Source organism: Narcine bancroftii, chromosome 7 (genome assembly GCF_036971445.1).
Source record: "Narcine bancroftii isolate sNarBan1 chromosome 7, sNarBan1.hap1, whole genome shotgun sequence".
NCBI lineage: Eukaryota > Metazoa > Chordata > Chondrichthyes > Torpediniformes > Narcinidae > Narcine > Narcine bancroftii.
In genome coordinates, this window is record NC_091475.1 from 206192459 (window position 1) to 206212850 (window position 20392).

Below are 20392 nucleotides of genomic sequence, written 5' to 3' on the forward strand. Positions count from 1 at the left end.
AGAATGCGGCTTCAACAAGCTCTTTCATCTGTTGCCTTTTTGTCAACAACAATCCATTAGAGAAGTCTCTTGGGCACTCTCCAAAGCTTTTGCAAAAGCTCAGAGGCCCTGACATGCCTAGCATTAGCAGAGCTCCAGTATTTTAAATAAGATCTGTTTTAAAGTGTTTGTATGTGACCTACACGAACACACCCTGGCCCAATTTATCTCCCAAAAACATATCTATATACTCTGTCACACTAGTACATACCCACACTCCTGTTCGGCTCCGAATCATGGGTCCTCTACCGGCATCACCTACGGCTCCTAGAACGCTTCCATCAACGCTGTCTCCGCTCCATCCTCAACATTCATTGGAATGACTTCATCACCAACATCGAAGTACTCGAGCTGGCAGAGTCCGCAAGCATCGAATCCACGCTGCTGAAGACCCAACTGCGCTGGGTGGGTCAAGTCTCCAGAATGGAGGACCATTGCCTTCCCAAGATCGTGTTCTATGGCGAGCTCTCCACTGGCCACCGAGATAGAGGTGCACCAAAGAAGAGGTACAAGGACTGCTTAAAGAAATCTCTTGGTGCCTGCCACATTGAACACTGCCAGTGGGCTGATCTCGCCTCAAACCGTGTATCTTGGCGCCTCACAGTTCGGCGGGCAGCAACCTCCTTTGAAGAAGACCGCAGAGCCCACCTCACTGACAAAAGGCAAAGGAGGAAAAACCCAACACCCAACCCCAACCCACCAATTTTCCCCTGCAACCGCGTCTGCCTGTCCCGCGTCGGACTTGTCAGCCACAAACGAGCCTGCAGCTGACGTGGACCTTTACCCCCTCCATAAATCTTCGTCCGCGAAGCCAAGCCAAAGTTCTTAGCTTGAATCCTGAGAAACTGACAAAAGAAGAAATTGTGGAATTATAACTTCTTATCAAATTCTCCTGCAGTACTCTGTGACAAGTCATTTGTAAATGCGGGTTATTACATAAGTAAGCAGCAAAGCCAAATTGTCAGAAATGGTCTTAGGAAAGTTGAAATCAACTTTGTTTGAGCTTGCATGATAGGCAGGGATTGACGAAGGATAGTCAATATTTCTCAAGGGAAGTTTACGCAGAAGGACGATAAAGGAAAGTCTGTGGCTGTTGTAAGGCCTTTCACATGGTCCCGCATGGGAGGTTGGCCAAGAAAGTTCAGAGGTGATAGCAAACAGGATTTGACATTGGCTTTGTGGGAGAAACCAGAGTATGGTGGTAAATTATCACCTCTCTGGAGACCTGTGACGAGTGGTGTGCCTCTGGATCGATGCTGTGTCCATTGTTTGTATCAACAATCTGGATGATAATGTGGTAAATTGAATCAACAAGTTTGAATATGACACAAAAAATGGGGGTGTAGTGGACAGCGAGGAAGGCTTTCAAAGCTTGCAGCTGTGAAAATAGGCTACAAAATGGACAAGTGTGAGGTGTTGCACTTTGGGAGGACTAACAGAGGTAGGACATACAGTACAAGGTAAACAGTAGGGCACCAAGGGGTGCTGTGAAACAGAGAGATCTGAGAATGGAGATACATTATTCCATCGCAGGTAAATAGCTTTTGGCACATTAGCCTTCACAAATCAAAGTATTAAGTATTGAAGTTAAAATGTTATGGTGAAATTGTATGGCTATTGATAAGGCTCTATTTGGAATATTGTGTGCAGATTTGGTCACCTAACTACAGGAAGATTGAAAGAGGGCAGAGAAAATTTACAAAGATGTTGCAGGGATTTGAGGAGCTGTGTTGGGAAAGGTGAAAACACAGTGCTGGAGAAACTCAGCTGGTCAAACAGTGCTCTTTATGTAGCAAAGATAAAGATATATAACCAATGTTTCTGGCTTGAGCTCTTCATCAAGGTACGGATGCTTTGACCCGTTGAGTTTCTCCTGCATTGTATTGTTATTTCAACCATGAAATTGCAATCTTTCGTGTTTTACTTCAGGAAAAGGTTAAACGGGTTAGGACTTTATTCCCTGGAGTGTAGAAGAATGAGTGGAGATTTGATAGAGGTATACAAAATTCTGATGGGTACAGATAGTGTAAGTGTAAGTTGGCTTTTCCCACTGAGGTTGGGTGAGACAAGAACTGGAGCACACGGGTTAAGGGTGAAAGGTGAGACTCTTAGTGGGAACATTAGGTTGGTGTGTGGAATGACCTGCCAGCTGAGATGGTGAATGCGGGCTCCATTTTATTATTAAAAATAAATGTGGATGGGAGAGGTATGGGGAGTTTTTCAGGTGCAGGTCAATGGAACTAGGCAGAATAATAGTTTGGCACAGACTAGATGGGCCAAAGGGCCTTTTACTGTGCTGTAGTATTCTATGGGTCTATTGTATATTATTTGCTTACCACCCACCCCAAAACAAGGCAGGACTGGTCAGCAACATACAAGTTTAATTTTATTAGACATACCGTAGCAACTGCTGCTAACCGAATAGAGAGACATCCACACAGCGTGAGGGTGAACCAACGAATGACTTCGTTGGTTTGAATTTGCTGCATCTCCGTGCTGGCCCGCCCTCTTCCGGTGTCATACACTCCAGCTTCCAGAAGTGACACGGAAGTGGAGGGCTCTTTAGCCCGCACGTGGAGCTAGGCGTGGGCTCCTTCTTGGTAATGAAGGGGAGCCTGCCCCATCTTGGACCGGCCGCGTGTTGCGGGGATTCAGCCCGTTTACTCACGCGGTCACTCGGCCCGCTACACCACCGCACCTCCCCAAGATCGCCGCAGCTCTGAGCAGTCTGACTTAAAGTCTGGACAGTCTACCTCTGTGATGGCCCAGGGATCCGGGGCCGGCAGGTTGGAGTCCAGCTGAGCGACTTTGAGGCAGACGACTCAAAGTGAATCTGTCCTGTCGGCCGACAATGTCCAATGTGAACACCACGCCGTCTCTCTGCAGTACCTTGAAGGGGCCCTCATACAAGCACTGTAGGGGGGGTCCCTTGCTGTCCTCTACATACGAAAATGTAGTGGGTGAATTGTAGATCCGCTGGAGCATGGCTGGGTGGCGAGCCATGTCTGGACGGTGGCGGGGGTGGGGGGTTGTCCGCGCACTTGCTCTCTCAGCCTGTGCAGGGCATCTAACGCGCTGGTCTGTGGACTGGGTGGGGTTGGTTTGAAATGTAGGTCCCCTGGTATGGAAACCGGTACACCGGACACCATCTCTGTGGACAATGCTGGCAGACCCTCCTTCTATGCCGTGCGGATCCTGAACAGTACCCACAAGAGCTCGTCCATCTGTTTCGGCCCAGTCATTCGGGCATTCAATGCGGCCTTCAAGTGGCGGTGGAACCATTCAACCAGTCCATTTGCTTAGAGATGGTAGGTCGTCGTATGGTGGACCTGCGTGCCGCAGAATTTCACCAGGTTGGACCAGAGGGAGAAGGTGATGTGGGTCAGGACTCCGAAACACACAACCCTGCTGGCGAGGATTCCCGGGCACATATCTCTGTGTCGCACGCAACCATGGTTATCGCCTCTGGCCAGCAGATGGTCATGTACAGGTACCTCATACCTTGGCTCACTGTGAGGGTACAATGACGATGTTGACATATTCAAACCTGCATTGTGCTGGCTCAAAAGTCTGTAAGGGGACTTTGGTATGCCAGTGCACCTTGGTGTACTGGTACTGTAAGCAGGTTCAAGCCCACAGGGTAATGCCTCGGCGGAGTTCATGCCACATAAACTTGTCCGAGAGCAGGTGGACCATGGACCTTATAAGCCATGGATCTGGTCGAAAACCCGCCATCGCCAGGTCGTGGGTAGGATTGGCCTTGGGGATCCAGTGGAGATGTCGCACAGCAGGGCCGGTTCTCCTGGTGTGGGGAAGAAATCTCTAACCAGGCTGGTGATGGCCGTTCAGTACACCTGGACATCTGTGTCCTCCCTCTGGTCCTTGGCGAGTTAGGCGACGTTGCACCCTTCGCAGGTTGCGGCGACAACGGGCCCGGACAGGGCATCGGCTTCTACGTTGGCCTTGCTGGTGACATGGTGGATATCCGTGGTGAATTCCAATACGTAGGAGAGGCGCCGTTGTTGTCTTGTCAACCACGAGTCCGAGACCTTGCTCAGCGCATAAGTCAATGGTTATCTGTGTAGGCGGTGAACACTCTCCCGTCTAGCATGTAGCGGAAGTGCCGTATCACCAGGTACAGGGCCAGCAGCTTGTGGTCAAATGCGCTGTATTTGAGCTCTGGTGTTTGGAGGTGCTTACTGAAGAAGGCAAGGGGTCGCCAATGCTCATTGACCCATTGCTCTCGCACCACGTCCACCACTCTGACTGAAGCATCTGTTGTGAGGGCCAGGGGGAGGTGGGATCCGGCTGTGCCAGTGCCGTGGCCTTCACCAGTGCTGACTTAGTGGCATGGAAAGCCTCCGTAGCCTTTGGCATTTATTGCAGTGTCTTGACTCAAGTTTGACGAGGCTGAAAAGGGGCTGCTTGAGGGTGGCCACTCCTGGGAGAAAACAATGGTAGACGTTGACCATCCCCAGGAACTCCTTTAGTCCTTTGGTCGTGTTTGGCTTAGGGAAGTTCTGCATGGGCTCCACCTTGTCAGGTAGTGGCGAGGTGCCCTCTGGGGTGATGCGATGCCCCAGGAAGTCTATTGGGTGTAGGCCGAACTGGTACATGGCTGGATTCACTGTGAGACCGAACTGCTGCAGTCTGTCGAACAGGCGGGTGGGGTGCATCCTGTGGGTGCTGGCATCGGGGCTGACGACGAGGATGTCGTCTAGATAAACGAAAAGAAGTTAAGGTCCCTGTCGATCATGTCCGTTAGCTGCTGGAATATCTGTGCTGTGTTTTTGAGTCCGAAAGGGATTCTTAGGAATTCAAAGATGTTGAAAAGTGTGATGATGGCCATCTTCTGGATGTTGCTGGGTTCCCTTTCACAAGGTCCACCTTTGAAAATACCCTGCAACCCTGTAACTTCATGGCAAAACCCTGGATGTGTAGGATGGGGTACCTGTCCAGGACCGTTACCTCGTTTAGACGTCAGTAGTCGCCACATAGACACCAACCGCCACAGCTCTTCTGTACTGTGTAAAGCAGGGAGGCCCATGGGCTGTTGGAATGGCAGATGATCCCCAACTCCTCCATGGTGGCGAACTCGGCCTTGACTTGTTGGAGCTTGTCTGGCAGGAGGCGCCGGGCTCATCATGCACTGGGGGGCTGGCAGTTTCGATGTGGTGTTCCACGCCATGTGGCAGGTTGGAGTCATGGAGGTTCAATGCCAATGAAGCTGGGTACTTGGCCAATGGGGAAGCATACTCATCTTGGTCCAGGGCGTGGATTCCCAGTGGCAGGAAAGAGCGTCTCCACAGGGTGAGTGGGAAAGACTGGAAAGTTGTGGTGTTTTTACTAACCGGCATTTAGTCATGTCTACCAGCAGTTCATGAGCCTGAAGGAAATCCACTCTGAAAAGTGCCTGACCCATGGCCGCAATTGTGCACTCCCACTGAAAAACAGCATCTACAAGGTGGATGGTGACTAGGCGGGTGCCATAGCAAGGAATGGAGGACCCATTGGCTTCTTACAGGGGAAGGCCTTTGGTGTTGCATCTCACCTCAAATTACATGAGCAGGATGAGGCTAATCTCCGCGCTTGTATCAACGAGTAAGTCCCTCTTGATGTTCTCTAAGGTAGAGTAGGCCTTTCTGTGTGCCAACTGCTAAGGCCACTATCGGCGGCCAGCCTGCCTGTTTCCCATCGCTGTGTTGGTTTTGGCTGTGGGGTACAAGCACGGGGGTGGGGGGGGTGCATCACCAGGCATTCCTGCCCCATCAGCAATGGTTGAAACAGTTCTGCTCTGCGTGCCTTTCGCGTTGTCATTGTGCTGCAGCTACCGCTGTTGTTTTTGGTGGGCTGGACAGGATGGTGGCACTGATTGTGTAGACTGGTTGCATGTGGAGGGAGCTCTGCTGTGGCATGCAGAACAGCCTGTCTACCTCCTTGGCTACGAGGTGCGGAGTACTGAAATCCATGTCCGAAACTGCCAAGGATACATGTACTGTTAGTTTCAAGAGGAATAGGGGGCTCGAACAGGAAACAGTATGTGTGACCATCTGCCAGGGCCGCCATCTCGTGCATTAGTTCAGAGGGATTTCTGTCTCCCAGGCCTTGCATGTTGAGGATTCTGATGGCACACTCATGCCGCCTGAGTTCTAGGGTATCCAGCAGGAAATGACGGAACTGCTCGTATTTGCGCGCAATCATTGGGTTTTCTATGAAGGAATTTACTTTGGGAGCTGTGGCAGCGTCCAGGGCACTGACAACATGCCAGAACTTGATATCCTCTGTGACTCAGCCAGCTGTAGCCAGTTCCTGGGTTGGCTTGCCCAGACGGCGGGAGATGAACACCCACCGCGTTGGTCACAGGTGCTGCAACTGTGGATTCAGACGGTTGCTGCATTTTCGTGTGATCGATGCTGGTTCCAAATTGGTGGAACCATCAGGGTCACCGCCGTAGCGACTGCTGCGGCAGTGCTACCAAATAAAGAGACATCCACGCAGCGTTAGGGTGAACCAAAGAATGACTTTATTGGTTTGAATTCGCTGTGTCTTTGCACTAGCCCGCCCACTTCCGGTGACTTACCCTCCGGCTACGCAGAAGTGGAGGGCTCCTTAGCCCACACGTGCCACTAGGCACGGGCTCCTTCTCAGCAGTGAAGGGGAGCCTGCGCCATTGTGTTGCAGTGATTCGGCCCGTTTACTCATGTGGTCACTTGGCCCACTACAAGTCAATGTCAGAGGGGAATCAACTTGATACCATGATAGCACTCCCTTGGGGTTCTTTCAGGAGTCTGAAAGGCTGCAGTTTAGATAGTTAATGACAGCTTCCTGTCTTTAAGCCTGTTGGTTCACACCTTCACACTTGACCCTTCTCACCAATGGGAGGAGGGAGATAGATGAACATATCAGGAGTGTTTTGAGTCCTCCATTACATTGGCTACCTTTCTTAGGCAGTGGGAGATGTAGATGGAGTCGATGGAGGGGAGGGAAGTTTGCATGATGCCCTCAGCTTCATTCACCATCTTCTTTGCTTCTTCCAATCTTGGGCAGATCAGCTCCCGTCGCACACTGTGATGTGTCCAGAAATTTGCTTTGGATGGTGTACCTGCAGAATGTTGTTGAGGGACATAGGGGACATGCCAAACTTCCTTAGTATTTTTAAAAAGTTAAAATTTTGGTGCACTTTCTTGACCATCGGATCAACGTGCTTATCACAGGTCAGGTCGCTAAAGGATTTTTACTTTTTTTGAATACTTTATTTTAAAATTTTAAAACCACAATAACATCAATTATAATAAAATTCATATACAGAAAAATATATGTGGATAATAACAAAAAGGCCCTCCCCAATCTCCCTATCCTTCCCCACTAATACCCACCTTCCTTCCAAAGATTTTATTCTTAACAATTTGGAACTGTCTATTCTAAACAGCCATGTTGTTTGTCTTGAACTGTATTTAGCATAACATTGTTGGAAGTAATTATAACAGACCAAATGAGATGGAAAACTGGCAAGATTGAATCTGATCATATCAGCTTGCTGTTTAACATTTTGGCCCAGTGTTATTTTTCACTCTAATCAGTAAAATACGTGGCTGTTCCAATCCTTTAATATTAATCTCTGGAGCTTGATTGAATCTCTCTCTCTCTCTCTCTCTCTCTCTCTCTCTCTCTCTCTCTCCCTCTCTCACCAGATGGATTTGCAAATGTGAGCAGTCCTATGTGCTTTCTGTAATACACAAAACTTGGAAAACCATATGCAGTATTGATCTCCTATTTAAGGAGGCCATATAATTGAGTTGGTGGCAGGGCTGAGAGCATTACGTTGATTCCAATTTTTTTGTGTGTTTTTGTGCAAGTCTAATACTAGACTGGGATTTTGAAAGTAGACAGGGCAGTGATGAAGGCACCCTTGCCTTCGTCAGTCAGCGAGAAAAGGAATAGTGACATCATGTTATCACTGTACAAGGTGCTGGTGAGACCACACTTGGAACATTGTGCGCGGTTCTGGTCACCCAGCTACAGGAAAGACATCCTGGGAAGGGTGCAGAACAGCCACACAGCCTTTAGTCGAAATTATCAGTAACCTGAGCTCGAGATCCAAACCTCCGACATGATCAGGAAGCCCTCAGAAAATGTGAGCAGTAGGCTTGAATTATAAGGAGAGGGATGGGTAGGCTGGAACTTTTGTCCCTGGCATGTAGGAGGCTAGGGGCTGGGGATGGGGAGATCTCATCGAGATTTATAAAACCTTGAGGGGTATAGACAAGGTCTTTTTCCCAGAGTAGAGGAGTCTAAAACTAAAGCTATATGAATGGGAAAGGTTTTTTTCCCTTTTCTTTTTAAAATAATTTTTGAGTTAAATAGAAAAAAAACCTTTATATATGGTCTCATTAATAACATAAATCATTTCATATACATGTCACATGAAAATTGTAAATCAAAAGTGTAACCATAATTTATTTGCTGATGTTTTGATTTATATCACAGATCCTGAAAATCCTTTGCATTCATTGTATACAAGATTAAAAGAATATGGTGAAATATCAGGTTATAAAATTAATTAGGATCAAAGTGAAATTATACCTTTGCTTGAGGGCAATTATAGTCAATGTAAAAAGACTGTTCAATTTAGATAATCAGATAATGGAATTAAATATTTAGATATTAAAATCGATAAAAATTTGGATAATTTATATGTTGAATTACTTACCATTATTTAATAAAATTAAAGAGGATTTGAATATATGGAATGATTTACCAATAACTTTAATAGGTAGAGTGAATTGTATTAAAATTAATATTTTTTCAAGGATTCAATATCTTTTGCAATCTATTCCTTGTAATATACCTCAAATAAATTTTAAAGACTTAAATTCAATACTTTGGAAATTTTTGTTAAAAGTGAAAGTGGTAAAAGTATTCTTAGAGAAATTAACTCGGAAATTTGAATTAGGAGGTTTTACAACTTCCACATTTTCAAAATTATTTTTAAAGCTGTACAGTTGAAATTTATTAATGGAATGTTTGATTTAGATAAATCCTTAATGTGGGCTAAGATAGAACAAACTAAATTAGATTAAAAAAAAACAAATATTTATTTATAAATGGAATACTAAAATATTAATTGGTAATAAGGACCCACCTATATTGAAACATTTAATTGAATTGTGGAATGAAATTGATATGAGATATATGGAAAATACCTTTATATCAAAATAAACTTTTTCCTTTTACTGTTAATAATCAATTTTTAAAGCTATGGAATCAAATGGGGATTAAAAAAATAGAAGATTGTATTGAAGATGGTTATTTCTTTTCAACAAATGAAAGAAACATATAATATTCCAAATAATACTTTTTTATTATCAAGTTAAAGCCTTATTAATTGATAAATTAGGTCAAAGTTTAAGATTAACTAGACAGTCTGAAGTAGAAATTTTGCTTACTAAAGGAGGTATCAGATCAGATGTCTAAATCAGATATTCATAAATCAAGATTAAGGTGGAAACTGATTTAGATAGAAAAATAGATCAAGGACATGCCACGTGATGACGTGGGGCTAGATTGAATTCTCTACTCTCTCCGAAAAAAAATTTAAAAAGAGTTAAGAAGCCTGAACTGACTGCAAGAAAATAGAAGAGAAAGCTATCAGTAGGCCTACAGAACAATATACAATACCACCTAAGAAAGATAAATTGACTGTTACTTTTCAAGAATGGGAACAAGAAAAAGAAGAGAGGCCCCCCTTGAAGAAGGACCCTGGAGCTCTCCGGAAGCTAGGTGATAGGCCTGGAGCTTGTCCAAGGTCTTCCCTGACAATGGCCGAGTGCCATGGGTGAAGTGACACTGCGCATGCGCAGAGCACAAAAAAAAGGCAATTTTTTAAAAAAGCTCGAGGCCTCCAGCTCCAGTGATCAAGAAGGGGAGCAGGAAGAAGAAGAAATGTATATTGAACACAGAGTTTTGGCCAAAAAACGGGAGAAAATAAAGGAGTCTTGTATATCTACAACTGAAATGAAGAAGTATATGGATTCTTTCCAACAAACTTTCTACAACAGTGGATTCCACAAACTTTGGGGGTGACTGAATTTCAAGGCGATATTGAGATTATCATCGAGCATTACAACCTAAGCCATGGCCAGATCAGAAGCCATGTTTAATTCTGGTCAAGTTGCTTCGTTATGAAGTGAGGGAGAAGATCTTGGAGCTGGCTGTGAAGCAAGCGAAGGAGAGACAATCGCCATTGATTTATAATGAATAAGATTTTCTTTTACCCTGATAAAAGTTTTGATTTGTTGGGGAAAAAAAAGAATTTAATGCTGTTCAAAATGTGCTATGGAAAAAAGGTGACACTTTTGTTTTAAGGTACCCAGCAGCGTTAAACGTTTTTGTTCCGGAGGGAAAAAACAGATTTTTTACAGAACCCAATGAAGCAAAAGTGTTTGCAGATTCGTTGCCTGAGAAGATGAGACGTGAACTGGGAGATATCCGAAGAGAGAGAGGAAGTAGAAAGACTGCAGTTTGGGATGTATAATGAAATGATATAAGTTTAGGAGGAGAGAGAATGTTAGAGAGGGCAGTTTTTACCCAATAGATCTGTGTAAAAAAAAATGAATTGATCATTGTAAATTTGAGTCGATTTGAGACATAAGAGATAGTAAAACTTTGGGGGAATTAGATGGGAGTATGAGCCTGGCCTCCACGGAATCTAGTGAGCGGGTGTGGTGTTTAATCACAATTCCTATAGATCAGGGGTGTAAAGGTGCATTGTTAATAATGTACACTGGGGGTGGAGGAGTAGGGTTTCTGTTCTTTTCTTTGTTTCCTTTCTTTTTTCTCTTTAATGCAATTACATTTAATAAGTGTATTACTAATATTTATATAAAATTACAAGAGACTAAAGAAAAAAGATTTATACAAATCAAAAATGCGATGGGAGAAAGATTTAAATATACAAATTCAGGAGGAAATTTGGTCAAAATTATGTTATAATACAGTAAATGTCAGATATCACATGGTTCAATATAATTTTCTTCATCAATTGTATTTTACTCCACGTAGGACTTAATCCTAATTATTCAAATAAGTGTTTTCGATGTGTGAAATAAATAGGGACTTTTTTGCACTCAATATGGTCTTGTGAAAAATTGGAAAGGTTTTGGAATGAACTGAGTTTATTATTCGGACATATTATGAAGATAAAGAACCAAGAATATTTTAACTTCAGGATATCTATGAAAAGGATAAAAGATTGAAATTAGACAAATATCAAGAATTTCTTTTAAGTATTGCAATAGCAACTGCAAAGAAATGTATAACAATATCATGGAAAGAGGATAGAGAAGTGTTGTTAAGTATAATGAGATGCAAAATTGGAAAAAATTAGGTATAGTTTAAGGAATCGAGATGAACATTTTTATAGTATTTGGAAACCCTCTATGGATTTTATGGATAATTTTCCATCCACCTCTTCTATCTTATCCACTCCTCTTAATTAGTAATTTTTAATAACAATTAATGATTGTCTATTTTAGTATTATTGTAAATTAAATGGTAGGGTCTTTCTTACTTTTCTTTCTTTTTACTTTTTGGTAGGAGGGGGTTGGGGATAAAAATATAAAAGTTTTTTTTGCATCATTGGATATGGATGTTTGATGCAAACAATTAAATAAAATTTTCAGAAAAGTAGATCAAAATCATTGAAAAATTTTATAAAAAGATAATATGACAGAAATTATTAAAGTAAATATAGATTAGTACAATATTTTTTGCATCAATTATATTTAACACCCCAAAAATTAAAAATATTTAATTTAATATCTTCAGAGTTATGTTTTAGATGTGATAAAGAGATAGGTTATTTGTTTCATTCGATTTAGCAGTATACTAAGATTACACTGTTTTGGATGCAAATTAAACTATTTTTGGAGAAAATATTAAAGGTTAAATTTTCATTTGATCCAATGTTATTTTTGTTGGGAAATATAAAGATGTTTAGTTTAAGATCAAGGTTAAACAAGCCATGAAAGACCTCAACAATGAAGACTCTGTGTACATCCGGTACCGCACGGATGGCAGTCTCTTCAATCTGAGGCGCCTGCAAGCTCACACCAAGACACAAGAGCAACTTGTCCGTGAATTACTCTTTGCAGACGATGCCGCTTTAGTTGCCCATTCAGAGCCAGCTCTTCAGCGCTTGATGTCCTGTTTTGCGGAAACTGCCAAAATGTTTGGGCTGGAAGTCAGCCTGAAGAAAACTGAAGTCCTCCATCAGCCAGCTCCCCACCATGACCACCAGCCCCCTCACATCTCCATCGGGCACACAGAACTCAAAACGGTCAACCAGTTTACCTACTTCGGCTGCACCATTTCTTCTGATGCAAGGATCGACAACGAGATAGACAACAGACTTGCCAAGGCAAAAGGCGCCTTTGGAAGACTACACAAAAGAGTCTGGAAAAACAACCACCTGAAGAAACACACAAAGATCAGCGTGTACAGAGCCGTTGTCATACCCATGCTCCTGTTCGGCTCCGAATCATGGGTCCTCTACCGGCATCACCTACGGCTCCTAGAACGCTTCCATCAGCGCTGTCTCCGTTCCATCCTCAACATTCATTGGAATGACTTCATCACCGACATCGAAGTACTCGAGCTTGCAGAGTCCGCAAGCATTGAATCCATGCTGCTGAAGACCCAACTGCGCTGGGTGGGTCACGTCTCTAGAATGGAGGACCATCGCCTTCCCAAGATCGTGTTATATGGCAAGCTCTCCACTGGCCACCGAGACAGAGGTGCACCAAAGAAGAGGTACAAGGACTGTTTAAAGAAATCTCTTGGTGCCTACCACATTGACCACCGCCAGTGGGCTGATCTCGCCTCAAACCGTGTATCTTGGCGCCTCACAGTTCGGCGGGCAGCAACCTCCTTTGAAGAAGACCGCAGAGCCCATCTCACTGACAAAAGACAAAGGAGGAAAAACCCAACACCCAATCCCAACCAACCAATTTTCCATTGCAACCGCTGCAACCGTGCCTGCCTGTCCCGCATCGGACTTGTCAGTCACCAACGAGCCTGCAGCAGACATGGACATACCCCTCCATAAATCTTCGTCCGCGAAGCCAAGCCAAAGAAAAAGAAGGTTAACTATGTATCAAATTTACAATTATCTTTAGCTGTTTAAAGGAAATGTGTAGCTATTACTTGGAAGTGTGATATGGATTTGGGGATGCAGAGATGGCATATCGAAATGAGATCTTGTATTCCTCTTGAAAAAAAAACATAGTTTACGTGATAAATACCACTTTATGGAGCCCATATCTACAACATGTTGGTTTGAAAATGTAAACTCTCAGTAGCTTGTCCTGGTGATGGTTCTTGTTTTCACAGCAGTTGATTTGAATTAATATATCTATTTGATAATCTCCTTTTCTTCTTTCTTAGGGGTACTTAGGAGGGAGGGATGGTGTGGAGGGAGGGAGGGATTTGATTTGCGCATGTATTTTATATATTTAATTCATTCTTAATTGAAATGGTTTTAGAATTTTAAATAAAATATTCAAAAAAAAGTATAACCATAATTATTTACTTAACTGAGACCATTCAAAACATCGTACTGTATAACGATATTGAGTTAACAGTTAATCCATTCCTCACAATGTAGCCACAATTAATGTTGAATAGAAAACAGATAAGATACAATTAAGAATCCCTTGTATATAAAAAAGGTATTTTATACTTCTCAGGTACTTTCGTCTTATTCTGAGATATTATCAATATCAATGATCGATAGTTAAACCCATCTTTATCTGATGTATTATTACTAAAAAAGGAAAAAGAAAAAAACCCTAATAATCGAACCCCTCCCTCTAAACAAGGTTAACTTGTATAAATTATATAGATAAGAATCAAATAATGACTCTCAGATACCAGACAGGGAGTCTCCAAACCATCCATACACCTTAAATTTTCACGTTGTGATAATAATCCTTGAATGGGCTCCACATCTTATCAAATTGAAACTTTATAGCTTTGATGTTATATCTATTTTTTTTCCAAACTTAGAAAAGACGTGATATTATGTAGCCATTGAATATGAGTGGGTGAAGTGTCATTTCATCTAGCTATCAGCAAGGTTAAAGCTAAGATTCTCTTTGAGTTTAAGTCAAGAAAATATTTTGTCTTCTAGAGAAAAAGACAAATAAAGGACATGGTTCTAATTTAATATTAAGAATCAACGATAAAGTTTGGAAAATAGGAAAGATTGAGATGGATTTGGACCAAATGTAGGCTAATGGGGCTAGCTTGGACAGACAACTTTGTCACCATGGCCAAGTTGGGATGAGGGGCCTTGTTTCTGTACTGTAAAACTCTATTGTATCTTTTCATCGGTACCGTAAAATTGTAGAATAACACAACACAAAAACATTCAGCCCATCAAAATGTTAGCTTTTCAGTTCTTTCAAAGAAAATGCAAATAGTCCCACTCCTTTGCACATTTCCCCAAATCCCTTACATGTTTTTCTTCTAGTGGTTTATCTAGTTTCCTTTATGAAAGCTATTGTTGAATTGTTTCCACATGCTGAAAGGCAGGAAACCTATTTTTCAGATCATGTGTCTCACCTCCAGTGATTTGTCCTGTTCCATGGATGTAGATGCGATGGCCAAAAATTTCATCAGTACCTCTACTTGCTCAGAAGTGTGAGGAAGTTTAGCATTCCTTATCTACTTCCACCATGAAATCATTTTATTAAGATACATCACTGCGTAGGATGGGAACTGCTGAGCCCAAGACTACAAGAAACTGCAGAAAATTGTGACAATGCTCAGGCCATCTCGCACACATACCACCCCCCCCCCCTTTATTGGGTACGACTATAACTCCACTGCCATGAAAACTCCACCCTAGCCATATTCGCTTCAACCACCCACCACCCCTCCTTCCCCTGCCCCCACCGCAGGAAGAAGATTCTCAAATATGAGACCATGAACCTCCAGATTCAAAGGCATTTTCTTTCCCACTTCAAACCCCTGAAAGTACCTCAGAATAGTGAAATCATGTTGTCTTTGCTCTGTCTAACCTGTTCTCTCTCTGCAACTTTGCATTTCTATACTCTCTTACTTGTACTGTGTATGAGATGTCTACCTGGACTGCTTGCCAAACTAGCTCACCGATTGCATGTGACCATAAACCTGATCTACTGAGTTCCTCCAGAACTTTGGTGTAAGGTTAGTGAGGGATGAGCAATAAACTTTGGCCATGCTGGTAATGCCAACACTTCGTAAAATGAATCCATCAGTAAAAACATTTCCATAGTTTTTAGGGTAAGGCTATTTTCTGTGCTGTACACTTCAATGAGTTGCATGTCCATTCAGAGTGTTGAACTTCATAATTTTAGGACAAATCCTGGCTTCATTGGAAAGGCTCAATCAAAGCAAGCAAACTCTGATCTACTTCACTTCAGACCAGGGTGCCCATGTGGAAGAGATTTCTGATGGAGGGGAGGTGCAAGGAGGATGGAACGGCATCTACAAGGGTGAGTAGAGAGCACCATAATTAAATCTGAATGCATTTTATTCATCCTGGATGACTGCTTACCAGCACGGTTAGCATAGCAGTTAGCACAGTGCCAGCGACCAAAGTTCGAATCCGGCACTGTCTGTACATTCTCCCGTCACCTTCATGGATTTCCTCCGGGTGCTCCGGTTTCCTCCCACCCTCCTTACGGAGATTGGTGGGTTAAATGGGAATCACGGGTTTCAATAGCTGGAAGTGGCTTCCTCCCTGTTGTAAATAAATTTACAAAATTTAAATCTAAGCATACACATTGTCAAAGAATATTTACACGTTTTCAACTTTGAAGTAATGTTGTATTGGTGGCTAGGCTGGGAATTTTTCTCCAGAATTTTGGATGGGTTTATAAAATTATAAGGTGAATGGACACAGTTTTATGCCAGTGTATGGTGGACTAAACTGGTGGGTGTAGATTTAAGATGAGAGAGGAAAGATTGAAAAGGCACCTGAGGGGCAGGTTTTTTCGCAGAGGGTATTGGAATGAGCTACAAATATGACGTCTAAAATACCATTAGACAAGTACATGTATAGATTCAGGATTCCTTTATTGTCATGTGTTATGGGGTCCAGAAGACCCCAAAAACCAGCAGGAACAGATATGCACCACAACACAAAGGGTTACTTAAACAAAAGTAGTTTTTAAATATATTTGAACAAGGAAACAGAATTAGACTTTAACATTACTATCAACTTACTTAACCTACTTAATCCTCCCTCTAATAATAAGCGCAGGTGTATGTAATGTGTATTTAAGATTAGAAAAGTTCTTGGGATCACAGTCCAATCTCATTGATTGCAGGCAATTCTTGTACTGTGCACAGAAGTTAGCATTAACAAAGTTCACCAGTCTTTGGTGCTTAACAGACAAAAATGATTATCAGTCAGGAGGGTTCGTGTTGGTTCCTTCTGTTCCAGGACATCCGCACCTGATTCCTTTCCAATCAGTCTTGCAGACGAAACTTGCCCCCTTCAGGGTCCTCCAGATGATCCTCTTTCTTTCAGGTCACCTCAGTCAGCTAGTCTTCTCCTCTGACCAGACAGCCTAACAAATGTTTGCCAGCTTTGTCCTTCCGGAACTGATTTCTGTGTCTCTCCTCTCTGTTTCACTCCCTCCCTCTCTGAGAGCAAAACTCTTCTCCCTGCCTGCAAAAATCACATGCTCTCCCAGGCAAGCTGTATGCTGATACCTTTGTTGCTCTTTTGCAAAAAGCACTCTGCAAAAGTCCTGCAAAGATTCTGTGTTTTAAAATGTTTGTGTGCAACCTGCTCTAACAATTCCTCCCAAACCACCTCTAAATACTCTGTCACACATGTAATGATACAGAACATGTAATATTACACAAAATTGCCTTCTTCCTTCATAAGACAAAGAATTGTTAATAGTATCACTCAATGCCTTGTAAGGGAGAAAGAGAAGCAATAGAGAGTCTCTTCAGAAAGATTTAGAGGGATATAGACCAAATGCAGACAATTGGCTCAGGTGGAGAACTTGGTTGACAGGTAGTGCTATGTAGCTCTAAGCGCTATCGGATCATGTACCTGCCCCACTCACTCTCTTATCTCGAAGGGAAAATGGAGAGTGCAGGTCAGGCAACATCTGTGGAATCATAAAGGGAGTAAGTATTTCATCAGGTCATCAACCTGAAGCGTTAACTCTGCTTCTCCCTCCACAGATGTTACCTATTGTTATGCTTCCGGCATTTTCTGTTTGCAGCGGCACAGTTAACACAACGCTATTACAGCACCAGTGTCCCGGGTTTGAATCCAGCGCTCTCTGCAAGGAGTTTGTACATTCTCCTTGTGTCTGTGGTGGGTTTCCTCTGGGTGTTCCGGTTTCCTCCCTCCCTATGTACGAGGGTTGTAGGTTAATTGGTGTATTTGGGTGGCACGGGCTCATTGGCCATGGCCTGCTACCATGCTGTATGGCTAACTTTTAAAAATGCTAAATTAAATTGGCAATTTCTGCATTTTTTCTTGCTTTTCGAACCTTGTCTGCCACAAGATTAATTTGCTATACATTCTTTCTGTGCTTATGTTTAGTAACTAAAGGCATTTACATTTGAAAGTTGATCGTCATAGAATTCGAAAATTTATACTTGAATGGAATTTAGACTCTCCTGTTTGCACTTCTCATAGGACATTACAGAACAGTATGGACCCTTAAGCCCATGATGTTGTGCCGGCCTATGTAAAACCTCCTCAACAATAATCTAAATCTTCTCTGCTTTACATAATCCCCTTTTTTTCTTACATCCATGTGCCTATCTAAGAGTGTTTTGAATGTCCCTATTGTACCAACTTCTACCACCACCCCCGGCAATACATTCCAAGCACCCACCACACTCGGAGTTAAAAAAAACTTGCCTCTGACATCTCCCCGAAACTTTCCTCGACTTACCTTAAACAAATGTCCTCCAGTATTTGCTACCGTCACCCCATAACCTTTTAGACAGAGATCTCACTTAATTGGCAGGTCTTTCACACTGAACCTAGAAAAGCTGAGTCAGGAGCTGATGTGAAACACATCGGCTCTGATACTACCTACCTTGCCAGGTAATTACCGGGATGAAAATTACCCACCATCCCACATTCATTGCATTCACACAGGCAAGTGAAGCGGTTCAAAGGCGGCTAATTCCCATCTTTCAACAGCAGTTTAAAAGAGACATTAAATACCTGTTTTAAGTTACCTCTCATCCTTCATCACTCCAAAGAGAAAAGTCCCAGCTTTGTCAACCTCGCTTCATAGGGTACCCTCCCTAAAGCATCTACATCCTTCCTGTACAGAGATGTCCAGAACTGAACGCAGTACTCCATGTGGTCCTCAACAGAGTTTTATAGAGTAACATTAGCTTGTGCCTCTTGTACTTAGTCTCTAGACCAGCATTTCTCAACCTTTTTACCCTTGTGGAATCCTTGAAATAGTTTTCATGTCTCAGAGAACCCCTGCATAAAAATTATTATATACCATTATTAATATCTATCTCCTTGTGACATCTAGTGTGGCATATAACATAAACATACTCATTCTTTCCTGTCCTGGTCCTGGCATACCATCTTCCCCTTTTTACACAGACATCAATTCAATGCTGTGACTATTTCCACTGCCGGCTGAAAGGCACGACTACAATAACCCCTCCCCATTCCATGTTTGTACCTTTTACAGTGAAGGTGTTGTGCAATAAATGAGCAATATTCCCACCTTGAACTTGCTGTGTAAAGGGGTTTGTGATTGTAGTAAAAATACAGAAATGCTGGAGGAACTCGGCAGGTCTCACAGTGTCCATAGCAGGTAGATATACTACCAACGTTTCGGGCCTGAGCCCTTCTCAAACTCCACACAGCATGAATCAGGTTGGAATCAGTTTGGAATCAGGTCCAGTTCCGGGGGGCAGTGAAAGGAGCACTAACTGCCACCCTCCTTTCACCCTCCTCCAATTTCTGTCTTTGATTAGCCTTTAAAATTCTATCCCCATCACATCTGGTACGTGCAATAAGCCTGTGGGTAGAGCGATAAGAAGCTGTCAGAATTCCACTGATAGGCACGCTGCATTGTGGTTAGTTTCAAGCACAATTGCATACCTTCCTGCTCCAACAACTCTTAGTCATTAATGAACAATGCGCAATCCTGTTCTCCTCCAAGACTTTCAATTTATAAATTAACAAGGCTCAAAACAAGACTCCAAATTAAGCTGGTCACGGAAATGTTTTGCTTCCTAATTAAGTACTGAACACTTGCAGTGCCTTTAACAACAATTTAGTCCAAGTGGACAAAAATTTAGTGCATATTTGAAATGTTCATGTTTTATTCAAAACTCTTTGCACTGGAGTTTCATCCAAATAATTAATGATTTCCCAACTAAACCAAGAAGCAGAACTTCTTTTATTTTTAAATCAAATTTACTGGAGTGGAGCGAATCTTTCTTGAGCCTTCTTCATAATGGTATGATGATAAGTGACTTCTGATACCAGAGCAGCCCCTTTAATCTTGTTAATAGTGGAATTAACAAAGTTTTGTGATCCATCTTAGTGCCACAAATCCAGTTTTGCAACTTGTAGGGTGGCTCGGTGCCTCATGCTCCAATCACTCTGGTTCAAGCCCAGTCTTCAGCATTGACTGCGTGGGTTCCCTCCTCCACACCCCCCACCGCTGCCAGACACCTCACTAATACTGCCCTTTCCTCTTAGTTGCACACTCCAAATTATCTCTAGTGTGGTTTGGTGGCAGGAGTATAAAGGTAGAGCTGATGGACATTGGAGAGCAGATTAATCACAAGGAACCCATGGCAAAGCTCTGGAACCTGGCATGGGCTACGTGGTCTCCTTCTGGATCATAAGGAAATATTGGAAATTTAATTTCCATGAATTTCATTGGGAATTTCAAATGAGTCCCAATGAGTCTTAGAACGAGGGAGACACATTTAGCGTAGCAGTTAAAGCACCGCTGTTGCAGCGCCAACAATCAAGACCGGGGTTCAAATCCTGTGCTGTCTGTGAGAAGCTTGTACATCCTCCTTGTGCCTTTGTGGGTTTCCTTCGAATGCTCCAATTTCCTTCCACCCAGGGCATTGTAGATCAATTGGGTGTAATTGGGTAGTATGGGCACATGAGCCAAAAGAGCCTGTTACCATGCTGTATGTCTAAATCAAATTAAATTAGATGCTTCCCCAACCACCTCCAACAGCAGTGCACAATCTTCTATACTTGTATTTCTTTCTTCTGCTCAGTGTGGTTGTTCCTCCAAATCAGCTCTTCCTGCATTCTGAGTGGATTGAAAGA

At 42.8% G+C, this 20392-nt stretch overlaps 1 protein-coding gene across 9 annotated transcripts in view; it reads left to right on the forward strand.

Moving 5' to 3' along the window:
- sts (steroid sulfatase (microsomal), isozyme S) overlaps positions 1-20392 on the forward strand; it is a 164002-nt gene that overhangs the window by 90721 nt on the left and 52889 nt on the right. For all 9 annotated transcript variants that reach the window (XM_069892066.1, XM_069892068.1, XM_069892067.1 and 6 more), the window contains one exon: positions 15438-15575. In XM_069892066.1, coding sequence (XP_069748167.1) covers positions 15438-15575 — 138 coding nt within the window. The remainder of the gene's footprint in view (positions 1-15437; positions 15576-20392) is intronic.